The following is a 25,947-nucleotide window of genomic DNA, read 5'->3' on the forward strand; positions in this document are numbered from 1 at the left end:
TCCCCGATTGGTGAAGTGATGATATATTTCCTATGTAAGTGCACACAAATCAAAATCAACTGTATGATGCTGCCGAAGTTGTGAATCGGCTTCGACAAGCTGCTGGTGCCGGAAGAAAAGATGGCGGATCATGAGGAGCAGTTATCTGATGAGGCTAAGGTAAGATGTCGTTTTTATCCACTTTGGAGGATATATTATATCTTTAGGGTTTGTATGTGCATGCTTTGATTTAAGCTACTGTGTATAAGAGCTGGATAAACAAACCGCGATTATTGCTCGGCTAACGTTAGTCTAGCTGTTATTTTTAGCTCGGCAGCCGCTTTACCCAACTTCCGCTCCTTTGCGAATCTCAAATGCAGACTCCTTGTACGGTCCTAGTTCTAAAATAGGAACCGTGCAGTATATAACACATTCATCAAAGTTAACCTCGCACCCTCCTAATCGAAAACATTGTAACAAACGTTGTGCTTTCATTTGTCTCTATCGCTTTGTGATCATGTCTTGAACTTCTCACGAATGAGCAGCTAACGTTAGCTAAGCTAGCAACCTACACCTCCTGTCAACGCTCTTCGCACAATCATTGCTGATAATGTGCTATTTACTGCCGTTTGTGTGTGACTGATATGATTAGTGTTGAATCTCTGATTTAAATATAGGTCCAACTGTCTAGCATGATGATCGCCAGAAGATAGCGACACTACCACTACGCTTGTTTACACTGAGCTGCACTGGGGTCGGAACGCAATCATGGTAATGGCAGAGATCCCATTAACGCATAAGTTCTGATAGCTAGGTTTGCTTCCCCCCCATGTTGGTGTAAGCAGGCTAGGTAGTGCTACGTATCAACAGTCAATCCACTAGGGGCTGGAAACTACACTAGAGTGAGCTTCAATTGGTCAATCACGCTGAGACGTCGCAGAGTATTTTAATAAAGTTTGGTTTATTCCAACTTTGGTCTCACCCATGCTCTCATTGCCCAATGCCCACTTTGCTCCTTTCATTGAAAATGAATGGGCTTCCTTTGTTTCATCGCCCTCCACATACTATGTTCATCTCCTGCGTTACATTAAGACACCTTGGAGCCGGCACGAGATATAGGTTTTGAAACAAACCTCGATTACAGGGGTGGGGTATTCCACTGTACTCCAAATGTTACCTTGAACCACACTGCTCCACTGAGAAGCTTGAAATACTGTTAGCTAGCTGTTTACTCCCCACTTGAGAGATGCTGAATGTACAGAACCCTAACTGCTTTTTTTTTGGTATTTTATTAGGATCCCCATTAGCTGTTGCAAACGCAGCAGCTACTCTTCCTGGGGTCCACACAAAACATTACATAATACAGAACATTAATAGACAAGAACAGCTCAAGGACAGAGCTACATAAAAAAAAATGTAAAAGGCAAATGTAGCCTACATATCAATGCATACGAACTATCTAGGTCAAATGGGTCAGTAGCTTAACACAGCCAGATACATAGTTGCGTACATGTCGACTTTTGAAATGCCAGTTTGTGCCAATGTACTCAAGTGAGGGCTGAACTTGACCAAAGTGTACCGTGGAAAAGCCTGAGAGAGAGTGGTGCATTTGGTTCCTCCTTCAGAGATGGCAAGAATATGGCATAGAAGGCTTTCAGGTGTAGCCTACTGAATATACTAGGCCAATGCATGCCCTGTTCATTGAATTGGCTAGAGCAGATTGGCTGTCGACGGTTTGATAGGGGAAGTAAAGTGCAGCCTCACAGAGCCAGTATAGCGATCAATTTACCAACCTCCGAAATACCACAGCCCAGCCCCACTGCTGTCTGTCTGGTGTTGCCCTCCCACACGTACTTGACTACTCCGGTATCACTGTCTGCTCCACCCTGACTTTTAATGGCCGTTTTAAGCCTCAGCCATTTAACATGGCTTATGTTGAAACTATGAACAACTGGTGTTTGGGTGTTAGTCGTGTGGTCTGTGTAATTGGAGACTTTACTGGAGGCATGTTGTCAAGTTCTCTAATTCGCACCATAGTTACTGGCTGGACAAATAGCCACACTGAAAACACTTAATTTTTTATTGGCCTTCACCATTTTGAAGTCACATCATGATCTCTCTAGGTTAGGTCGAGTCCTATGTAACGGAGTTGATAACGTTGCTGTGAACTCACTCCACAGCTAGCTTGAAATGAAATCGATCGAGTGATACAAAAAGCTGCCGATTAGAACATTGTCAAGGAGGGTGGTCACGTGTTTTGCGAATCACTGGTTTGAGCCCAGTATGGGGAAGTCGGACAGCAAAGGAAGCTAAGCTGTTAACCCCTTTACCGTTCGAGCTGCAACTATAAACCGAAAATTGAAGCATTTTGCATATGTCAGTAATTTTCTATGATTTTTGCTACACAGCGTTCTTGTTTATTGTTCTAAAACCATTATATGGTCAACAGTGATAGCCTATGCATTATGTTGATTCCTGCTATGAAAGTATCGGTCTGTTCCTGTTTCACTGTCAGCTGATGTGTGACCAAGACACTCTCACTCCCATTGTGCACAAGGAGGGAGAGATGCATTCTGAGAATCACAAGCATTTGACCCTTGCTCAATTGTAATTGTGGAAGAACATGCAGTTAACTGCTGTTCTAGTTACAGAGAGAAGAGTCACAGCTTTCTGTATGCATTTCTCACTTCTTAAACCCCTTAAGGTCGATATCCACACCAATTAAATTAGCATAATACAAAAATCTGCATAAAAAGTCAGTTTAAGCTGGGGAGTTTTTTTTTGTGTGTGTTGGATTCATCTGTCCACCATCCTGCTCACGGAGTGGCACTTCCTACTGCTCCGCTAAAAATCGCTCTGTGCTCACAGGGAAAAAAACTGCTGCTCCAAATCCGCCCCATTCCATTAAAATCACAGTTTAACCAACACCCACCTATTTTGTTTGACTACCTGGACCGACCATTTATGTTTTATAGTATTGAAATCAAAACGTGTGAATTTGAATAAGTATTTGAATTAACATGAAAAGGTGAGTGTAAGAAGTGCATATTTCAAATAGGCTTACATGTCATATTAAACAGCATATAAACACTCTAAATAGGTCATGAGCCAGACAGGGAGCCGAAGAAGGAATAAACATGAATTATTTAGGCTATATTTTTTCAAGGATATAGCCTACAAAGAAATACATTGAAGCATTTGCGTGTGTGACACAATAGGCTGGTAGGAACATAAAGTGCTCAGCATTTAAACAACATTTAGTTGAATTAAATCATTATAGTCTATAAATTGTGCATATAGGCTGTGACTTATTTTAAAAGAAATACAAATTCAACAAAAAAAATGGCTTGGTGCCTTTTTGTTTTATTTTTTAATTTTTTAGCCACTCTGTGGCTTCAGGTTCATGCAGTGGTGCCTGGAGAGCAGGTCAGCAGCGGAGGATATGCTCCCCACACATGCAGAGCCACTGGGGAGGCTAAACACCCTTTTGGCCATTCTTGCCAGGCCGGGCAGAGTTTATTTTTCTATAATAAAAAAATAAAATATATATATATTTAGGCAAAATAACCCAATCAAAACGTAAAACTCCTTGAATGTGGGAATGTTCCAGGCCTATTGGGCCCAAATTAATGATGGCCTATTTGTATACATTGGGGCGGCAGGGTAGCCTAGTGGTTAGAGCGTTGGACTAGTAACCGGAAGGTTGCAAGTTGAAATCTCCGAGCTGACAAGGTACAAATCTGTCGTTCTGCCCCTGAACAGGCAGTTAACCCACTGTTCCTAGGCTGTCATTGTAAATAAGAATTTGTTCTTAACTGACTTGCCTAGTTAAATAAAGGTAAAATAAAAAATAAAATACATAATAAAAAAAAAGAATGATGTTTAAGAGATCAGATTTTTTTGTTTGCAAATACTTTGCTAAAATGACACTTAGTTATCTACCCACCTCATCCCTTTTCGCATGTGCTTGTAGTGTGTACACCATCATGCTTTCGGGATATGTCTTTGCAGATTCCACAATGATTATTTAGTTGTGGACACGACATCACTGCACTCCCTCTAAGTCCCCTTGATTTAGCACCTGTGTGTTTTATCAGTTTCTTTCTGAAAATATTTAGCAAACTCCATGACAGTAGTTAAAGCAAGTGTCGATAGTGGCACACAAGTAGACTACAAGTGCATGCTGGGCCGGGCATGCCCTGAGCTCATGAAGTGAGCGCTACTGGAGCGAAATTGGAGCGGGCGAGAAGGTTGACGCTCCAGCCTTTGGGAATCTCACACCGCGTTCCAGTCAAATGAGGGGTGGCCAGTCCTCTTCTGGCTGTCCCGGGTGGAGATTATAACAGTACATGGCCAAGATGTTCAAATGTTTTTCATAGCCGATGCTTTTCATAGACGATCATTCAGAGTTAGAAACAGCAGGTGCGGTAGAGAGTGAGTCAAAAACAGCAGGTCCTGGACAAGGTAGCACGTTCGGTGAACAGGTCAGTGTTCCACAGGCAGAACAGTTGAAACTGGAGCAGCAGCACGACCAGGTGGACTGGGGACAACAAGGAGTCATCAGGCCAGGCATGGTCCTAGGGCTCAGGTCACCGGATAAGACAGGAGAAATTCTCCAGATATAACAGACTGACCCTAGCCCCCCGACACAAACTATTACAGCATAAATACTGGAGGCTGAGACAGGAGGGGTCGGGAGACACTGTGGCCCCGTCTGGCGACACCCCCGGACAGGGCCAACCAGGCAGGGTATAACCCCACCCATTTTGCCAAAGCACAGCCCCCACACCACTAGAGGAATATCTTCAAACCACCAACTTATTACCCTGAGGCGAGGCCGAGTATAGCTCACTGACATCTCCCACACGGCACGAACCCGAGGGGCGTGCCAACCCGGACAGGAAGATTACGTCTGTGACTCAACCCAGTTTAGTGACACACCCCTTGTAGGGGTGGCTTGGAAGAGCACCAGTAAGCTAGTGACTCAGCCCCCGTAATAGGGTTAGAGGTAGAGAATCCCAGTGGAGAGAGGGGAACTGGCCAGGCAGAGGCAGCAAGGACGGTTCGTCACTTCAGTACCTTTCCGTTCACCTTCACACCCCTGGGCAAGACTACACTCAGTCATAGGACCTTCTGAAGAGGTGAGTCTTCAGTAAAGACTTAAAGGTTGAGACAGAGTCTGCGTCTCTCACATGGATCGGCAGACTATTCCATAAAAATGGAGCTCTATAGGAGAAAGCCCTGCCTCCGGCTGTTTGTTTAGAAATTCTAGGGACAATGAGGCTTGCTTCTTGTGACCGTAGCCTACGTGTAGGTATGTACGGCAGGACCAAATTGGAAAAATGGGTAGGAGCAAGGCCATGTGATGTTTTTTTTCGTCTGTAGGGTCCGAACTGTTTGGTCTACACACTAATATGTGACTCGTTTCAAGAAACTAGGCATATATCGCACATCACTATTTCACAGGAGAGGCATTTGAACATAAACATTAGATTATTTAAATTCAAAATGTGTTTTTTTTTTGTCAAATGCCTTATGGAACATGTGAACTTTCATGTGCCTTAAAAAGATGAGGCCTGTAATTTTCATCATAGGTACACTTCAACTATGACAGACAAAATTAGAAAAAAAATCCAGAAAATCACATTGTAGGATTTATAATGAATTTATTTCCCGTACGGGCTCGGGAGAGACGAAGGTTGAAAGTCATGTGTCCTCCGATACACAACCCAACCAAGCCGCACTGCTTCTTAAAACAGCGCGCATCCAACCCGGAAGCCAGCCACACCAATGTGTCGGAGGCAACACCGTGCACTTGGCATCCTTGGTTAGCACGCACTGCGCCCGGCCCGCCACAGGAGTCGCTGGTGCGCGATGAGACAAGGACATCCCTACCGGCCAAGCCCTCTCTAACCCGGATGACACTAGGCCAATTGTGCGTCGCCCCCCCAAAAAACTATATTTTGTTAACGAGAAATGTGTGGAGTGGTTGAAAAACGAGTTTTAATGTCACCATGCTAAGTGTATGTAAACTTCCGACTTCAACTGTATTTTATTGAATTAAAGCTACACTCGTTGTGAATCCAGGCAACAAGTCAGATTTTTAAAATGCTTTTTGGCGAAAGCATGAGAAGCTATTATCTGATAGCATGTAACACCCCAAAAGACCCGCAGGGGACGTAAACAAAATAATTAGCATAGTCGTCGCTACACAAACCGCACAAATAAAATATAAAACATTAATTACCTTTGACCATCTTCTTTGTTGGCACTCCTAGATGTCCCATAATCACTATTGGGTCTTTTTTTTTTCCGATTAAATCGGTCCATATATAGCCTAGATATCGATCTATGAAGACTGTGTGATAAACAAAAGAAATAGCGTCTTATAACGTAACGTCATTTTTAAAATTAAAAAAGTTGACGATAAACTTTCACAAAACACTTCAAAATACTTTTGTAATGCAACTTTAGGTATTAGTAAACGTTAATAAGCGATCAAATTAATCACGAGACGAAGTTTATTCCATAGGTGTCCGTCTGGAAATAATGTCCAGGTAAATCTCAACCAAAATATCCGGTCTGAGACCGGAAGAAATGCGCTGCCTTGCGTCTGTTTGACCAAGAAACAAATAGTAGGCAAATGACAAGACATTTAGCTTAGACAATGACAAGACTCTAGTGGGAGCTGTAGGTATTGCAACCTCAGCCCCATTAAATGTGGTTCACCTTTATCAATTGGTTCAAGTCGTGCATGGATATTTTTTTTCCATTTTCAGTGATCAGATTTTCCTGCACTTTTCGATGAAACGCACGTTCTGTTATAGTCACAGCCGTGATTTAACCAGTTTTATAAACGTCTGAGTTTTCTATCCACACATACTAATCATATGCATATACTATATTCCTGGCCTGAGTAGCAGGGCGCTGAAATGTTGTGCGATTTTTAACAGAATGTTCGAAAAAGTAGGGGGTAGGAGTAACAGGTTAAGCACAATCCAGATTGGATGGCGTAATGCTGCAGAATGCTGTGGTAGCTTTGCTGGTAATGTGTGCCTTGAATTCTAAATTAATCAACGATGGTGTCACAAACAAAGCACCATCAGGTAACATCCTCCATGCTTCATGGTGGGAACCACACATGCCGAGATCATCCGTTCACCTACTCTGCGGCTCACAAAGACATGGCAGTTGGATCCAAAAATCTCCTCATTTGTATTCATCAGACCAAAAGGACAGATTTTCACCGGTATAATGTCCATTGCTCATTTTCCATGGTCCAAGCAAGTCTCTTCTTCTTATTGGTGTCTGTTACTGGTGGTTTCTTTGCAGCAATTCGACCATGAAGGCCTGATTTAACCCAGTCTCCTCTGAACAGTTGATGTTAATGTGTCTTACTTGAACTCTGAAGCATTTATTTGGGCTGCAATTTCTTAGGCTGGTAACTCTAAATTAACTTATCCTCTGCAGCAGAGGTAACTCTGTTTGTTTTCTGTGGCGGTCATCATGAGAGCCAGCTTTAACACTGGGCTTGGTGGTTTTTCCGACTGGACTTGGAGAAACTGCTTTGACTAACCATGTCGTCACCAATTTCTCTTTGCTTATTTGAGCTGTTTTTGCCATCATATGGACTTGGTATTTTACCAAATAGGGTTGTCTTCTGTATATCACCCCTACCATGCCGCAACACAACTGATTGGCTCAAATGGATTAAGAAGGAAAGAAATTCCATAAATGAACCTTTTCGCAAGCCACACATCTTATTCATACATTTGTGTGTATAAGGTAGTTGTTGTGAATTTGTTAATTACTTATTAGATATTACTGCATTGTCCAAACCAGAAGCACAACATTTCGCTACACTCTCATTAACATCTGCTGACCATCTGTATGTGACCAATAAAATTAGATTTGAATTGAATTGCATTCCAGGTGACTACCTCGTGAAGCTGGTTGAGAGAATGCCACGAGGGCAAAGCTTTCAAGGGAAAGGGTGGCTACTTTAAGTTTCTCAAATATAAAATATATTTAGATTTGTCTTAACACTTTGTTTTGGTTACTACATAATTCCATATGTGTTATTTCATAGTTTCGATGTCTTCACTATTATTCTACGTAGAACATTTGTAAAAAAAAAAATAATAAAGAGAAACTCTGGAATGAGTAGGTGTGTCCCAACATGTTGGTTGTCTTTCTCTAGGACGCCCACAGGTTTCACAATACTTGTCTGAAAGCCTCCTGAGTGGAGCAGTGGTCTAAGATTCTGGTTCGAGTCCAGTCCCTATCACATTGGGACAATATTGGGGCGGCACACAATTGACCAAGCGTCGGCAGGGTTTTGCCGGCAGGAATATTCTTGTCCCATCGCGCTCTAGCGACTCCTGTGGCGGGCGGGGCCTAATGCACGCTGACTCGGTCACCAGGTGCACGGTGTTTCCTCCGACACATTGGTGCGCCTGGCTTCCGGGTTAAGTGGGCATTGTGTCAAGAAGCAGTACAGCTTGGCTGGGTTGTGTTGTGTTTCGGAAAAGAAGCATGGATCTCGACCTTCGTCTCTCCCGAATCCATACGGGAGTTGCAGCTATGAGACAAGACTGTAACTACCAATTTGGATACCACGAAATTGGGGGGGAAAGACTCTGTAAGCCCCTGGTACCAGTAAATTATGGAAGTATGGTGCATTCAGAAAGTATTCAGACCCCTTGAATTTTTCCACATTTTGTTATATTACAGTCTTATTCTAAAATGGATTAAATACACACAACTAAATCTTCGCACAATACCCCATAATGACAAAGCTGTATTTTTTTAAAAATATTTTTATTATTATTTTTTTTTTTTACATAAGTATTCAGGCCCTTTGCTATGAGATTTGAAATTGAGCTCAGGCGCATCCTGTTTTTCCATTGATCAGCCTTGATGTTTCAACAACTTGATTCGAGTACACCTGTAGAAAATTCAATTGATTGGACATGATTTGGAAAGGTCCACACTTGTCTATATAAGGGTCCAATAGTTGACAGTGCATGTCTGAGCAAAAACCAAGCCATGAGGTCGAAGGAATTGTCCATAGAGATCCGAGACAGGATTGTGTCAAATCACAGATCTGGGGAAGGGTACCAAAACATTTATGCAGCATTGAAGGTCCCCAAGAACAGTGGCCTCAATCATTCTTAAATGCAGGAAGTTTGGAACCACCAAAACTCTTCCTAGAGTTGGACACCCAGTCAAACTGCACAATCGGGGGAGAAGGGCCTTGGTCAGGGAGGAGGTGACAAAGAACCCAATGGTCACTCTGACAGAGCTCCAGAGTTCCTCTGTGGAGATGGGAGCACCTTTCATAACGACAACCATCTCTGCAGCACTCCACAAATCAGGCCTTTCTGGCCACTCTACCATACGGAAGCCACTCTTCAGTAAAAGGCACAGAACAGCCCGCTTGGAGTTTGCCAAATGCACAAAAAAGAAAACTGTTCTGGAGCACTCAGAGCACTCGAAGGTTCACCTTCCAACAGGAATACGACCCTAAGCACACAGCCAAGACAACGCAGGTCTCTGAATGTCCTTGAGTGGCCCAGCCAAAGCCCGGACTTGATGCCAATCGAACATATCTGGAGAGACTTGAAAATAGCTGTGCAGTGATGCTCTCCATCCAACCTGACAGAGCTTGAGATGATCTGCAGAGAAGAATGGGAGAAACTCTTCATACAGGTGTGCCAAGCTTGTAGTGTCATAAGACTTGTCAATAAGACTTGAAGCTGTAATCGCTGCCACAGGTGCTTCAACAAAGTACTGAGTAAAGGATCTGAATACTTATGTGAATGTAATATATATTTTTTGTTTCATTTTAATACATACATTTGCAAAATGTTCTAAAAACATTTTTTTTCTTTGTTATTATGGGGTGTTGTATGTAGTTTGAGGTTGTAATTTTTCCATTTTAGAATAAGACTAACGCAACAAAATGTAAAAGCCAAGGGGTCTGAATACTTTCTGAATATGGACACTGTTTAGTGCCAAAAATAAGCTGTTAACCTGTTTAAAAAAAAAAAAAAATTATAATCAAATGTTTAAAAAAAAAAAAATTATAATCAAATGTTTCCTGATCTTTTGTATCTCTCAGATATAGGACAGACACTTCAGGACAAACTTCCTTTGGATTTTTTTAGGGGGGGAACTATCTGTTCCATGTAGTTAATCTGTTATTTGATGTGTTTGTGTGGGCTAATAGCAGAAAGGCCCAAAATAAATAATTGTATAAAATTTTTCAAAGAAAAATTATACTTTAAGGGATCTTTTAAAATTCGAAATCAAATTGCTGAAGAATCCTTGGAACCCTCTCCCGGCTTAAACAGGCCGTAGACGCTTATGGGTTAATATGAAGTTCATAGCACAAGTTTACATTAGTCTGTTGTATGGTTTTGATGCGCCCACGGATCAGACTGTGCAATTTGCATTGAATAGGCCTACATCAAGTAGCCTTCATCTGGAAAGTTTTTGTAGGATGTTGTAGGCCATCATACATCATATATTTAGTTAGCAATCTAACTCAGTGTTTTGAGTTCCTACTTCCTCAGGTGGTGAATAATATAGCCTATACATAGGCCAATAGGCACAAATGTTGGCAAAAATATTTGATTATTCTGGATCCAATTTTGACAGGTTGCACATCAACATATCAATCATGCATTTTTATCATGCAGCTGGGTATTTTCGATGAAATAGCTTACTGTTTTAATTGGCACTGGGAATTATTTTAAAAAATTTATTAAATTTGTATTTATTATGGTGCATTTATAGTTACATTTATCGCAATATTACTTTGTCCATATCGCCTAGCGCTCGAGCACCTCTCCCCAAAGTAATTTATCCTAATTTATTATTTCATTATTGTAAAAATTGGGTCCTTTTATCTCTACTCAGATTTGTCCGTATCTCCCAGCTCTAGTTACTTTTTACTTGAGTAAAAGTAAAAATACCTATTTTTTTATAGAAAATGACTGAAGTGAACGTCACCCGGTAAAATACTGCTTGAGTAAAAGTAAAAAAGTATTTGGTTTTAAATATACTTAAGTATCAAAAGTAAATGTAATTGCTAAACTATACTTCAAGTATGAAAAGTACAAATAATTTCAAATTCCTTATATTAAGCAAAGCAGATGGGACTATTATCTCCACTGAGACACAATTTACAAATGAAGCATATGTGTTTAGTGAGTCTGCCAGATCTGAGGCAGTATGGATGACCAGGGATGTTCTCTTGAGAAGTGCATAAATTGGAACATTTTCCTGTCCTGCTAAACATTCAAAATGTAACGAGTACTTTTGGGTGTCAGGGAAAATTTATGGAGTAGAAAGTACAGTCGTGGCCAAAAGTTGAGAATGACAAAGTTCCACAAGTTTGCTGCTTCATTGTCTTTAGATATTTTTGTCAGATGTTACTATGGAATACTGAAGTATAATTACAAGCATTTCATAGGTGTCAAATGCTTTTAATGACAATTACATGAAGTTGATGCAAAGAGTCAATATTTGCAGTCTTTTCCAAGACCTCTGCAATCCGCCCTGGCATGCTGTCAATTAACTTCTGTGCCACATCTTGGCTGATCTTGGCTCACATTCTTACATAATCAATGTTTGGAGTATGTCAGAATTTGTGGGTTTTTGTTTGTCCACCCGCCTCTTGAGGATTGACCACAAATTCTGAATGGGATTAAGGTCTGGGGAGTTTCCTGGCCATGGACCCAAAATATCGATGTTTTGTTCCCCGAGCCACTTAGTTACCACTTTTGCCTTATGGCAAGGTGCTCCATCATGCTGGAAAAGGCATTGGTCGTCACCAAACTGTTCATGGATGGTTGGGAGAAGTTGCTCTCGGAGGTTGTGTTGGTACCATTCTTTATTCATGGCTGTGTTCTTAGGCAAAATTGTGAGTGAGCCCACTCCCTTGGTTGAGATGCAACCCCACACATGAATGGTCTTAGGATGCTTTACTGTTGGCATGACACAGGACTGATTGTAGCGCTCACCTTTTTTCCAGATGCCTATCTAAGGTCTTCGAAAGCCAAGTCAACAAACAGATCACTGACCATCTCGAATCCCACCGTACCTTCTCCGCTGTGCAATCTGGTTTCCGAGCCGGTCACGGGTGCACCTCAGCCATGCTAGAGGTACTAAACGATATCATAACCGCCATCGATAAAAGACAGTACTGTGCAGCCGTCTTCATCGACCTGGCCAAGGCTTTCGACTCTGTCAATCACCATATTCTTATCGGCAGACTCAGTAGCCTCGGTTTTTCTAATGACTGCCTTGCCTGGTTGTCCAACTACTTTGCAGACAGATTTCAGTGTGTCAAATCGGAGGGCATGTTGTCCGGTCCTCTGGCAGTCTCTATGGGGGTGCCACAGGGTTCAATTCTCGGGCCGACTCCTTTCTCTGTATATATCAATGATGTTGCTCTTGCTGCGGGCGATTCCCTGATCCACCTCTACCATTCTGTATACTTCTGGCCCTTCCTTGGACACTGTGCTATCTAACCTCCAAACGAGCTTCAATGCCATACAACACTTCCGTGGCCTCCAACTGCTCTTAAACGTTAGTAAAACCAAATGCATGCTTTTCAACCATTCGCTGCCTGCACCCGCACGTCCGACTAACATCACCAACCTAGAATATGTGGACATCTGTAAGTACCTAAGTGTCTGGCTAGACTGTAAACTCTCCTTCCAGACTCATATCAAACATCTCCAATCCAAAAACAAATCTAGAATAGGCTTTCTGTCTTGCAGCAAACTTACCCTCGTAAAACTGACTCTCCTACCGATCCTCGACTTCGGCGACGTCATCTACAAAATGGCTTCCAATACTCTACTCAGCAAACTGGATGCAGTTTATCACTGCCATCCGCTTTGTTACTAAAGCACCTTATACCACCCACCACTGCGACCTGTATGCTCTAGTTGGCTGGCCCTCGCTACATATTCGTCGCCAGACCCACTGGCTCCAGGTCCTCTGCAAGTCCATGCTAGGTAAAGCTCCGCCTTATCTCAGTTCACTGGTCACGATTGCAACACCCACCCGTAGCACGCGCTCCGGCAGGTGTATCTCACTGATCATCCCTAAAGCCAACACCTCATTTGTCCGCCTTTCGTTCCAGTTCTCTGCTGCCTGTGACTGGAACAAATTCCAAAAATGGCTGAAGTTGGAGACTTTTATCTCCCTCACCAACTTCAAACATCTGCTATCTGAGCAGCTATCCGATCGCTGCAGCTGTACATAGCCCACCCAATTTACCTACCTCATCCCCATACTGTTTTTATTTATTTACTTTTCTGCTCTTTTGCACACCAGTATCTCTACCTGTACATGGCCATCTGATCATTTATCACTGCAGTGTTAATCTGCTAAATTGTAATTATTCGCCTGCCTCCTTATGCCTTTTGCACACAATGTATATATATATTTTTTATTCTACTGTGTTATTGACTTGTTTATTGTTTACTCCATGTGTAACTCTGTTGCTGTCTGTTTACACTGCTATGCTTTATCTTGGCCAGGTCGCAGTTGTAAATGAGAACTTGTTCTCAACTAGCCTAGCTGGTTAAATAAAGGTTAAATTAAATGCCCCAAACAATCAGAAATGGGATTAATCTGAGAATGACTTTACCCCAGTCCTCAGCATTCCAATCCCTGTACCTTTTGCAGAATATCAGTCTGTCCCTGAAGTTTTTCCTGGAGAGAAGTGGCTTCTTTGCTGCCCTTCTTGACACCAGGCCATCCTCCAAAAGTCTTCGCCTCACTGTGCGTGCAGATTCACTCACACCTACCTGCCCGCTGCCATTCCTGAGCAAGCTCTGTACTGGTGGTTTCCCGATCCTGCAGCTGAATCAACTTTAGGAGACGGTCCTGGCTCTTGCTGGACTTTCTTGGACACCCTGAAGCCTTCTCCACAACAATGGAACCGCTCTCCTTGAAGTTCTTGATAATCCGATAAATGGTTTATTTGGGTGCAATCTTACTGCAGCAATATCCTTGCCTGTGAAGCCCTTTTTTGTGCAAAGCAATGATGACGGCACGTGTTTCCTTGCAGGTAACCATGGTTGACAGAGGAAGAACAATGATTCCAAGCACCACCCTCCTTTTGAAGCTTCCAGTCTGTTATTCAAACTCAATCAGCATGACAGAGGGATCTCCAGCCTTGTTCTCGGCAACACTCACACCTGTGTTAACCTCATAGTCCGCCCCACCCCGCATGCGGTCGCGTTACTACAGCCTCAAGCTCATTACCATAACGCAACGTTAGCGATTTCTAAAAATCGCAAATGAAATGAAATAAATATGCCTGCTCTCAAGCTTATCCTTTTCTTAAAAATCCTGTCTCAGATTTTCAAAATATGCTTTAGAACCAGAGAAAATCAATAATTTGTGTAAGAGTGGTGATAGCTAGCTTTAGCGTTAGCATTTAGCACGCAACATATTCACAAAAACCAGCAAAGGGATCAAATAAAATAATTTACCTTTGAAGAACTTCAGATGTTTCAATGAGGAGACTCTCAGTTACATAGCAGATGTCCAGTTTTTCCTGAAAGATTATTGTGTAGGACACAACGTTCCATTTTGTTACTATGCATTTGGCTACCGAAACTAACCGAAAATTCAGTCACCTACACGTCAAACTTTTTCCGAATTAACTCCATAATATCGACTGAAACATGGAAAACGTTGTTTGAATCAATCCTCAAGGTGTTTTGTCATATATCTCTTCATTGAAATGCCGTCCCTGGAAGCCTGCATTCTTCTCTGATTCGGATGGAAAAATACTGGTAGCTGACTTTTGCGCACCAATTTCCACGCAGACACCGTGCGGGACACTTGGCAATTGTAGTCTCTTATGGTCAATCTTCCAATGATATGCCTACAAATACGTCACAATGCTGCAGACACCTTGGGGAAACAAGAGAAAGTGTCCGTTCATTCCTGTCGCATTCACAGCCATATAAGGCGATCATGGAAAACGTAGCCTCAGAAATCCTGTTCATTTCCTGGTCGGTCAAACATCTTGGTTTTGCCTGAAGCATTTGTTCTAGGGCACTCACAGTGAAAATCTTTGCAGTTCTGTAAATGTAAGAGTCTTCTTTCCAAAACTATCAATTCCAAGCATAGTCGAGCATCTTTTCGTGACAAAATGTTGCGCTTAAAACGGGCACGTCTTTTTATCCAAAAATGAAATACTGCCCCTATAGGACTAACAGGTTAATGAGAGAATCACTGACATGTCAGCTGGTCCTTTTGAGGCAGGGCTGAAATGCAGTGAAAATGTTTTTTTGTGATTCAGTTAACCTCTAGCGTTGAGCAATCCCGTTTCCGGGAGCGTAAATCATAGCCTCAAGATCATTACCATAACGCAACGTTAACTATTCATGAAAATCGCAAATGAAATGAAATAAATATTGGCTCACAAGCTTAGCCTTTTGTTAACAACACTGTCATCTCAGATTTTCAAAATATGCTTTTCAACCATAGCTACACAAGCATTTGTGTAAGAGTATTGATAGCATTAAGCCTAGCATTCAGCAGGCAACATTTTCACAAAAACAAGAAAAGCATTCAAATAAAATCATTTACCTTTGAAGAACTTCGGATGTTTTCAATGAGGAGACTCTCAGTTAGATAGAAAATGTTCAGTTTTTCCAAAAATATTATTTGTGTAGGAGAAATCGCTCCGTTTTGTTCATCACGTTTGGCTAAGAAAACCCCCGAAAATTCAGTCATTACAACGCCAAACTTTTTTCCAAATTATCTCCATAATATCGACAGAAACATGGCAAACGTTGTTTAGAAATCAATCCTCAAGGTGTTTTTCACACGATGATAAATCATTTGTGGAAGTTGGGTTTTTCCTCTGAAGCAAATGGAAAAATGCACGCAGCTGGAGATTAAGCAATAATTTCGACGGAGGACACCAAGCGGGCACCTGGTAAATGTAGTCTCTTATGGTCAATCTTCCAATGATATGCCTACAAATACGTCACAATGCTGCAGACACCTTGGGGAAACGACAGAAGGTGTAGGCTCATTCCTGGCGCATTCACAGCCATATAAGGAGACATTGGAACACAGCGCCTTCAAAATCTGGGCCATTTCCTGTTTGAAATTTCATCTTGGTTTCGCCTGTAGCATCAGTATTGTGGCACTCACAGATAATATCTTTGCAGTTTTGGAAACGTCAGTGTTTTCTTTCCAAAGCTGTCAATTACATGCATAGTTGATCATCTTTTCGTGACAAAATATCTTGTTTAAAACGGGAACGTTTTTTTTTATCCATAAATTAAAAGAGCGCCCCCTATATCCAAGAAGTTCATTTGCATGGGAAAGAGGGACTTGGCAACTATTTGCAATTCATCTGATCATTCTGGAGTATATGCCAAATTGCCATCATACAAACGGAGGCAGCAGACTTTGAAAATTACTATTTGTCATTCTCAACTTTTGGCCACGACTACATTATTTTCTTTGGGAATGTAGTGTCGCAAAAGTACTATTTTTACTTCAGTACTTTACACCACTGTTAGTTGCAGTAGTGTCCATGGACCATATCTGCAGTTGGGTTTAGCTGAACGCCCGGGGTAGCTTGCTTTGTAGTGATTTTATGAGGGGTTAGTGTAACGGATTTATGCTGTAAACTCACGCCACAGCTAGCTTGAAATGTTGCAGCTGGAGCCACCCAATCGGTGCCTTGTTGCATGGCTCAAAAGGTTTACACGTTGTCAACCATCATTGTCATGTGAATGCTGCGAAGCAGAGGATCACTTTCGAGGCCTGTGTGGGGGGACTGGGACAGTGGAGGAAGCTAAACTGTTTAGCAGCACACTGACCTCTGTGACACCTACTTCTCCTGTGTGGTTTTGTGAAGAATGCATGGCCAAAGTAGGAACGCTTCTCCTTTTCTGTGCATGTCTGCCCTGCGGTCATAGAGAAAATGGCCCCGGTGGTGCTTTTCTGTCTACAAACAGCTCCACATATGGGTCTTTCTATAAATAATGGGGCCAATGTGTGACATTGGGATGAACATTTCAAAATGGTTTGAAACAAAAATAAAAAAGATTTTCATGCATTTCCACAAGTGTACTTAGAGGAATAAAAATGAATATATGCTGAATGCCCATAACTCCAGCAATACTACACCATAGGTGTAGGACTATACATCCTTTTTAAGCAGGGTTCATACAGACATTGGCAAGTCACATTCAAAGACTTTCAGGGATGTTTTAAAGCTCTTAATCGTAATTTAAGGACCTCAATGTTATACAATTATATATTTTTTATGATTGTACATATAGGACCTAATATAGAACCCCCACCCTCCCGATTCTTCTGTAGCCTGTGTCCCCATTGCTGTTTTTATAATGAAAGTGACCACAAACCACGTTTTGTTTTTAAAGGAAGGATTTGTATGGAAAGCCAAGTGGAAGCCAATATTAGATTTTGTTATCCTCCTAATAGCTGCATGTGATTTTTCAACAGAGTAGCGCAATACCCTTCAATTGAAGCAGTGGGAAACGAACAAAAATGGTCACATCTCTCAGAATAACCGATGTAAAATGTAATCACAAATCATTTATAAGGGTGCAGGAGAACTTATAAATTGGCTACAATAATTACTATATCTTTTCAAGTCCCAAATTGAGGAAAAAAGGAAAAAATTGAATAAAGTAACAATAAAATAACAAAGCTATATATAGGGGGTACCGGTACTGAGTCAATGTTCGGGGTCACCGGTTAGTGGAGGTAATTTGTACATGTGGGTAGGATGACTATGCATAGATGATAAACCGTGTGTAGCAGCAGTGTAAAAACAAAGGGGGGGGGGGGGCGTCAGTGTAAATAGTCCAGGTGGCCATTTGATTAATTGTTCAGCAGTCTGTTAAGGAGCCTTTTGGACCTCCAACTTGGCGCTCCGGTACCGCTTGCTGTGCGGTACTGGAGAGCACAGTCTGTGACTGGAGTCTGACAATTTTTGGGGGGTCTTCCTCTGACACGCTTAGTATATAGGTCCTGGATGGTAGGAAGCATGGCCCCAGTGATGTACTGGGCCGTATGCACAACCTTCTGTAGCGCCTGCCGAGCAGCTGCCATACCAGGTGGCGATGCAACCGGTCAGGATGCTCTCTATGGTGCAGGATCCCCCCCCCCCACTTATGTCCTAATGTAATTGCATCACATTCTTTTTGCTGATTTTTACAATCAATGACTTACTGTAATAAGCTGCCCAGTGTAGGAAGACCTCACTGGTACCCCTATTTTTTTACAGAAGAACCATATCGTCTGGGCCTGCTACAGTAGGACTCTGGGGTGGAAGAATAAAATACAACCAGTGTTTAATCATCTGTTTGCTGTGTTTCCTCTGCATGTCTTTTCTTGGCAGCAAGGTGCTTTAGCCCCTTGGTCCAAAGCAACATTCAAGGCTGCAAACACCAATAACATTCAGTTGAAACAAGAATAAGCTAGCATAAGTTTGAATTTGTTTAGATGGGCAGTAGTATTATTAGGTCAAACACTAACTGCATTTGTCAAAGAAACAAAATCAAGGGCTAGAAGCCCAGTGGTCTCAAATTGTGCCAAAAGCTGAGGAATTGGGTAACATGCTGACCACTCTCGTTTCAAAATCAAACATGTTACTCAATTATTGCACCCACCCTGCTCGCGCACGCCAACGAGCGTTGCCAAGTGCTAAAATAGAAGTTCTATTTGTGATGCTGAACGCATTGCATGTTCTGCCTCCCCCATCTCCTCATTGGTTTATTGAAGCAGATACCCACGTGCCATCTCCTCATTGGTTATACCCACGTGGGTGATTGAAAGATGAACTGAGTTCGGTCAGTCGTCGTGGTAACTATGAAAGTTAGATAACTTAGATGCCAAAGAAGAAAAAGCCTGGAAGGAGGAGAGATGACTAAACTATTCGGTTGACCGTTTTATGTGTGAATTAATTGTTGGAGTTGAGGACCTTGTGCATTTCAGGTAAAAATAACAAAGCCGCGTTTTATATCCATGGACACATTATCTAGCAACAGCAAGCTAGCTAGCTAAATTGCCATAAATGTTTAATGCTTTTCGACCTGTCCCCAAATTTAATATAATTAGTTCAGAGTTTGTGTTGATATTTTAACTTGTGTGTCGTGATCGCGTTTGGTGCAGGGGGACAAAGTCAACTTGCGCACGATGGCGCACGCGTGCGGCCTGTTTGAATACGGTGTAAGAATGACAGATGAGTGGCTGATAAACAGCTCAAAGGGTACTAGACATTTTGGTGTTGCCCTTTTTGCCCAATTTATTTGAGTGGTTCTGGTCCAGTTACTTGCAGGTACATTGTGGAGATAAACTTGGTTGGCAGTGGGTGGGGAATCTATTCTTCCCATCGCCTCAATGGATGAGACGGGACAGAAGACCCTATGCAGGCTGTCCATGTGTACTGTTTTTCTAGTTACTCCAGTTCTGTTCTCAAGGTGCCCATTCATAAAGGCCTGGTCCCATTACAAATATGGGGATGGATGGAGAGGTGCCAGGAAAGAGGATTCAGCCTCCTAGAGAATAGAGTTGGTGCTGTCTTCTACCTCTATAGGATTCCTGCAGGTCAGATTATACCCCCACTCCCATTCCTCCCTCTCATGGTTTAGGGTTCTGGAGTGTCCCGATAAGAGGTGCGATTCTGGGGTAAGAGTTAGTTCCACTGGAGATGTGTGTGTCTTGGGATAATAGATGCTACTGGGTGTGTGAATGTGGGCAAACAAACAGCACATTATCACTGGAGGACAGAGAACACAAGAGAGAACAGAAAGCCCAGCTGGTGACTGTCTGCCCAGCACCTTACAAAGACTAGGCTCCCGCGGGGGTCTTTGTGTGTTCGTTGTGTATGTGTGCGCATGACTTTGTTCGTACAGTGTATGTGTTTTGTGTTATTGTCTAGGCCTAAGTATGTTTTAGGTCAATTCCACGGTAACAGTGATGCTGCGATTTTTCACTTTAAAATGTTAAACTTTGGATTGCAACATTACCAAACTTCTGCAATGCTTTTTAAGTAAATGTGTTTTTGTAATCTATTCTGTGGAAATTGGTAAAAGTTGCCCTTGTGCATAGTTGTATGGTTTGTTTAACTTTGCAATCATTCCTTTTGTTTGCCGTACATTTTTAAAGTGAAAAACACTCTCTTATGGTAGAATTGCTCTTTATAAGATTATATTGAGTAGAGTGGCTGTGGCTAAATTGTGCCCAAAATGTAAACGAAAAGATTACGCCCTTTGTTGGGAGTTGAGGAAAGTGTCAAAAACAATTTTCCTCTTGAGTCTGTCCCACGATCCGCTGTCAGCATCCCTGTTCTCAGTGTTCCTGTGAAATGACCTATGTGTGTGTGTGTGTGTGTGTGTGTGTGTGTGTGTGTGTGTGTGTGTGCGCACCCGCCCACCCGGGTGTGATTCAGACCTAGCGCCATAAAAGTTGTTTCTTCTGCGGACACGACAGCTCAAGCTCTCTCACGCCAAACAGCCAGTTAGTCAGAGGCATAGATAAAGTTGCAGAACATTAATTGTCCGTGTGTGTCGTCTGTCAGACCAAAGCTCTCCACGTGATGAAGAATCGCTGCATTGTCTCGCGTCATAAAATATTCACAGCTGTGGCCAATAGACTTAATGAAGTGCCATTCGGTCTTTTATTTACGCTCTGCACAGAGGTGTCACTGTTTAAAGAATAAAGATAGCCAAGGGATTGTGTTTTGTGGTGACAAGTGAGATGCAATGACATACTAGGTGTTCCCATATTCTTCCAGTCATTGATCCAACAACTCTCCATTTAAAAGCGCGTCTTGTCAGAAATATATGAGTGCATTCGGAAAGTAATCAGACCCCTTGAATTTTTTCACATTTTGTTACGCTTCAGCCTTATTCTAAAATGTATTGCATTTTTCTCCCCTCAATCTGCACAAAATACCTCATAATGACAAAGCAAAAACGGGTAAACATCACATTTCCATAAGTATTCAGACCCTTTGCTCAGTACTTTGTTGAAGCACCTTTGGCAACGATTACAGCCTCGAGTCTTCTTGGGTATGACGCTACAAGCTTGGCACACCTGTATTTGGTGAGTTTCTACCATTCTTCTCTGCACATCCTCTCAAGCTCTGTCAGGTTGGATGGGGAGCGTTGCTGCACAGCTATTTTCAGGTATCTCCAGAGATGTTCGATCGGGTTCAAGTCCGGGCACTGGCTGGGCCATTCAAGGACATTTGGAGACTTGTCCCGAAGCCACTCTTGCGTCGTCTTGGCTGTGTGCTTAGGGTCGTTGTCCTGTTGGAAGATGAACCTTGACCCCAGTCTGAGGTCCTGAGCGTTCTGGAGCAGTGGTGGAAAAAGTCCTCTATTGTAATACTTGAGTAAATGTAAAGATGCTTTCATAGAACATTTACTCAAGTGGAAGTCACCCAGTAATATACTACTTGAGTAAAAGTATATCAAAGAATTTGGTTTTTAAACATACTAAAGTATTAAAAGTATAAACCATTTCAAATTCCTTATTTTAAGCAAAACAGGTGGATAGCCAGGTGACACACTCCAACACTCGGACATAATTTACAAATGAAGCATTTCTGTTAAGTGAGTCCAGTCCGCCAGATCAGAAGCAGTAGTGATGACCAGGGATGTTCTCTCTTATAATTTGTGAATTGGAACATTTTCCTGTCAAAATGTAATGAGTACTTTTGGGTGTCAGGGGAAAATGTATGGAATAAAAAGTACATTATTTTCTTTTAGGAATGTAGTGAAGTAAAATTTTGAAAAAATATGAATAGTACAGATACGCTTAAGTAGTACTTTAAAGTATTTTTGCTTAAACACTTTACACCACTGCTCTGGAGCAGGTTTTCATCAAGGATCTCTCTGCATTTGCTCCATTCATCTTTCCCTTGATCCTGACTAGTCTCCCAGTACCTACAGCTAAAAAACATTCCCACAGCATAATGCTGCCCCTACCATGCTTCACTGTAGGGATGGTGTCAGGTTTCTTCCAGACATGGAGCTTGGCATTCAGGCCAGAGAATCTTGTTTCTCATGGTTTGAGAGTCTTTAGGTGCCTTTTGGGAAACCTCCAAGCCGGCTGTCATGTGACTTTTACTGTGGAGTGGCTTCCGTCTGGCCACTCTGTCATAAAGGCCTGATTATTGGATTGCTGCAGAGATGGTTGTCCTTCTGGAAGGTTCTCCTATCTCAAGGCTGTAATCGCTGCCAAAGGTGCTTCACCAAAGTACTGAGTAAAGGGTCTGAATAGTTATGTAAATGTATTTCAGTTTTTTTTAAATATACTTTTGCAAAAAAATTCTAAACCTATTTTCACTGTCATTATGGGGCATTGTGTGTAGATTGAGGAAAACAATTAATTGAATCAATTTTAGTAGAAGGCTGTAACGTAACGAATGTGGAAGAAGTCCTGAGGTCTGAATACTTTCCAGATGCATTATATATTTTTGAATTACATTTTTTATTTTTTTTCCACCAGCAAGAATTTAGATGAGTGTAGGGGAAACACTGATATTATTATGGGGTTGGAAAAGGGCAAGTGAGTTGCACTGAATTAATATTGAGCCTTTTTTTTTTAACCTAGGAAGTCGGCTGGTGAAATGGATGCGTCACGGACCATGGTTTAGTAACTAACTACTGACATGGTTCGAATTGGTTTCATGAGAATCACCCCAATAGTCGCAATGAAGTGCATATCATGCTTTTAATTCACGCCCAACAGACGTGTTGTTGTCACGATATAGAAGTAAACCCAGTGAGGTGGTAGGGTAACGATATGATGGTTGTTTTTGAGGATAACGCTTATTTTTAAGACAACACATTCTCTTTTCCGAAAGCGACCCGACCCAAGAGGGAGCAAATTAAATAGAATCGCACAGCATCTCACAATGCTAGGATATAAGAGCAGAGTTGAGTGTAAATGGAGAATAACCGATAGCCCCGTAGTGGCCCTGCAGTATTTTTCAAGTAAAGTTTGTTTACATCTCTCTAAAGCATAAGGGAGTCCTGATCCAAATGGTTCGTCCATAGGGATTTCAGCAATGCACATACTCCCTTTCCAGAGCAACACACACACACGCACGTAAGAGTCCCTGAGTGCCTCTCAGGTTCACACCGTATCATCACTCATGAGAATCGGTCTGCAGCTCGTGCATGAGAAGCTTTGGTGCTCAGCACACCACTGATGAGACGCGCGCACACACACCTCCCTTTCCCAGCTTGTCAGTCCAGGGGGGTGGGGATGATGGACTAGCCAAACCAATGAAGCCACATGCCAAGCCCTACACTGGCAGAGAGAGCAGGAGGGGTGTACTTCACTACTAGGCTTCTCAGCACATTTTCATACCCTTATATGTTCACGAGCCACTCGAGGGAGGGGCTGCCCGCCCCTGGCTGTTCGTTTCACATATCGCCTCCAAACAGGAAGTAGTGTTGTGGTGCAACTGAGTAGCGGCGGGCAGACAGATGCTGGAGGCGACAACATTATGAAGAGAGGGCAACTCTCTGGGTGTACAGTGGCTGAGAAGTGAGAATTGTGGTAGTAAACTCACTGTATTTGTCCAACCATGATTTAGCCTCAATAACAGAAAAGACAGAGGGAGAGGAAAGTTGACCATAAATGGATGAAAACGCATCTACCCAATGTTTTCCCTATGATATTCCCTGTGCTAGTCCTGATGTTTGTGTTGCTGACCTCACCAGTCTCCAGACCTGAGATCTCAAAGTTTAGGAAAACGTTGCCTGTGTGACTCACTGATCTCAGAGTTTTGTGTCGGTACTAAGCCCACCCTTGCATTTCTGACGTGTGTTTCTTTGTTTTTGCAGGTACGCATAGCAGCGAACTTTGTCATCCACGCCCCACCAGGAGAGTTCAATGAAGTTTTCAACGGTGAGCTTTTGTGTGTAGCCTCTTTTTTTTTTTTTTTTGGGGGGTGTGTAACACTCACGCATACAGAGCCTTCTCTCTTAGCATCTAACACCCACACATGTAAGCTTCTTAACTATCAGCTCTGAAAGAGAGGTGAGTCTTGTTTATTTAAATTTTATTTAACCTTTATTTAACTAGGCAAGTCAGTTGAGAACAAATTGTTATTTACAATGACTGCCTACCAAAAGGCCTGCTGCGGGGACTGGGGCAAAAAAGGCATAACACTACATAAAGAGAGACCTAAAGACAACAACCTAACAAGACAGCAACGCATGACAACAAAGCATGGTAGCAACACAACATGGTAGCAGCACAAAACATGGTACAAACATTATTGGGAAAAGTCAAGAGCACAAAGGTCAAGAAGGTAGAGACAACAATACATTAGAGGTCGACCGATTTAATCGGAATGGCTTATTATTATTATTATTATTATTATTTTTTTTTTAAATTGGGGCCGATTTCAAGTTTTCATAACTATGGGAAATCTGTATTTTTATATTTATTTTATACCTTTTTTATTTAACTAGGCAAGTCCGTTGACCTCTTACAGCTCCCCCCTACTTTGTGCAATTTCCGCCTGAAGACATACCCAAATCTAACAGCCTGTAGCTCAGGCACAGAACCAAGGATATGCATATTATTGGTACCATTTGAAAGAAAACACTCTGAAGTTTGTGTGAATTGAATGTAGGAGAATAACACACAATAGATCTGGTTTAGATAAAACAATGAACAATTATTTTTAGTTTTGTATCATCTTTAAAATGAACAAGATAGGACGATGGGGACAATTTCAGTGAAAAATATATGAGGGCAACAGTACTTGTGCAACGTTTCAGAATGATAACTTCCAAAATGAGTGTGCAACATGACATTTATCATGAAGTCACCCAGGTGTCCCACACAAGTAGCCCAAATGTACCCAAGTGGCCAAATTGATGAAGGTATACATTTTGAAACAAATAACTATATACAAAATACCAAAATGGTATTCTAACACACACACACCCCTCCCAAAAAACTGGAGAAAAATAAATTAGATTTAAAAATATATATATATATTTTATTGATTAAAAAATATGAAGAAAAAAAATATATATATATATATATATATATATATATATTTGTTTTTGTTACAAAATAGCATGGGTAACTATTTACACACTTTCAATATTTGGAAGAACCTCAGTCCTCTATCAAATCTATTTATATAGCCCCAGCCTAAAACCCCAAACAGCAAGCAATGCAGGTGTAGAAGCACGGTGTCTAGGAAAAACTCCCTAGAAAGGCAAAAACCTAGGAAGAAACCTAGAGGAACCAGGCTATGAGGGGTGGCCAGTCCTCTTCTGGCTGTGCTGGGTGGAGATCACAGTGGTTGTAGAGGGTGCAACAAGACAGCACCTCGAGTAAAAATGAACAGTTTAGGATTCCATAGCCGAAGGCAGAACAGTTGAAGCTGGAACAGCGGCAAGGCCAGGTGGACTGGTGCATGGTCCTAGGGCTCAGGTCCTCCGAGAGAGAGAATTAGAGAGAGCATACTTACATTCACACAGGACACCGGATAAGACTCCCATTCGGAGTCAGTGTCACTGTGAAAGAAAATGTTCAGTTAGAATAGTTTCACATATGAGCCCTGTATCAACAGGTATAATAAACAGATATATAGAGAGAGTTAAAGGTTGAAAATATTATGTTTATAATATTATTATATTATTATAACCTGCTAGATCTACTGTCTCTTTCATATTATGACATTTCAGCTAGATCTACTGTCTCCATTTCACTTTGGCCATTGGTGTGGTCCTGCCCTCTCCTCAACAGCCTCAAATAGGCTATTTCATGTGGGTTGGGGTGGGGCGGCAGACACACGCATCTCACATTTCATGACATTACATGTTTATATATTGCATCTAATTTTTTTTTTAAATCACATTTTTATTTTATTTTATTAATTTCAAACAAGGGCATTAG

At 41.8% G+C, this 25,947-nt stretch overlaps 1 protein-coding gene across 2 annotated transcripts in view; it reads left to right on the plus strand.

Annotated features, from left to right (window-relative positions):
* The first annotated feature begins 6 nt into the window (after positions 1-6).
* Positions 7-25,947, plus strand: part of LOC118400970 (F-actin-capping protein subunit alpha-2-like) — an 80,964-nt gene continuing 55,023 nt past the window's right edge. The window contains exons 1-3 of one of the 2 annotated variants that reach the window (XM_035798031.2): positions 112-159; positions 657-750; positions 23,871-23,934. In XM_035798031.2, the coding sequence (XP_035653924.1) occupies positions 748-750; positions 23,871-23,934 (67 nt within the window). In that variant the 5' untranslated portion in view covers positions 112-159; positions 657-747. Of the gene's footprint in view, positions 160-656; positions 751-23,870; positions 23,935-25,947 lie in introns of both variants that reach the window. The other variant, XM_035798030.2, reaches the window with a different exon arrangement.

The sequence above is a fragment of the Oncorhynchus keta genome, chromosome 22 (assembly GCF_023373465.1).
Source record: "Oncorhynchus keta strain PuntledgeMale-10-30-2019 chromosome 22, Oket_V2, whole genome shotgun sequence".
Lineage (NCBI taxonomy): Eukaryota > Metazoa > Chordata > Actinopteri > Salmoniformes > Salmonidae > Oncorhynchus > Oncorhynchus keta.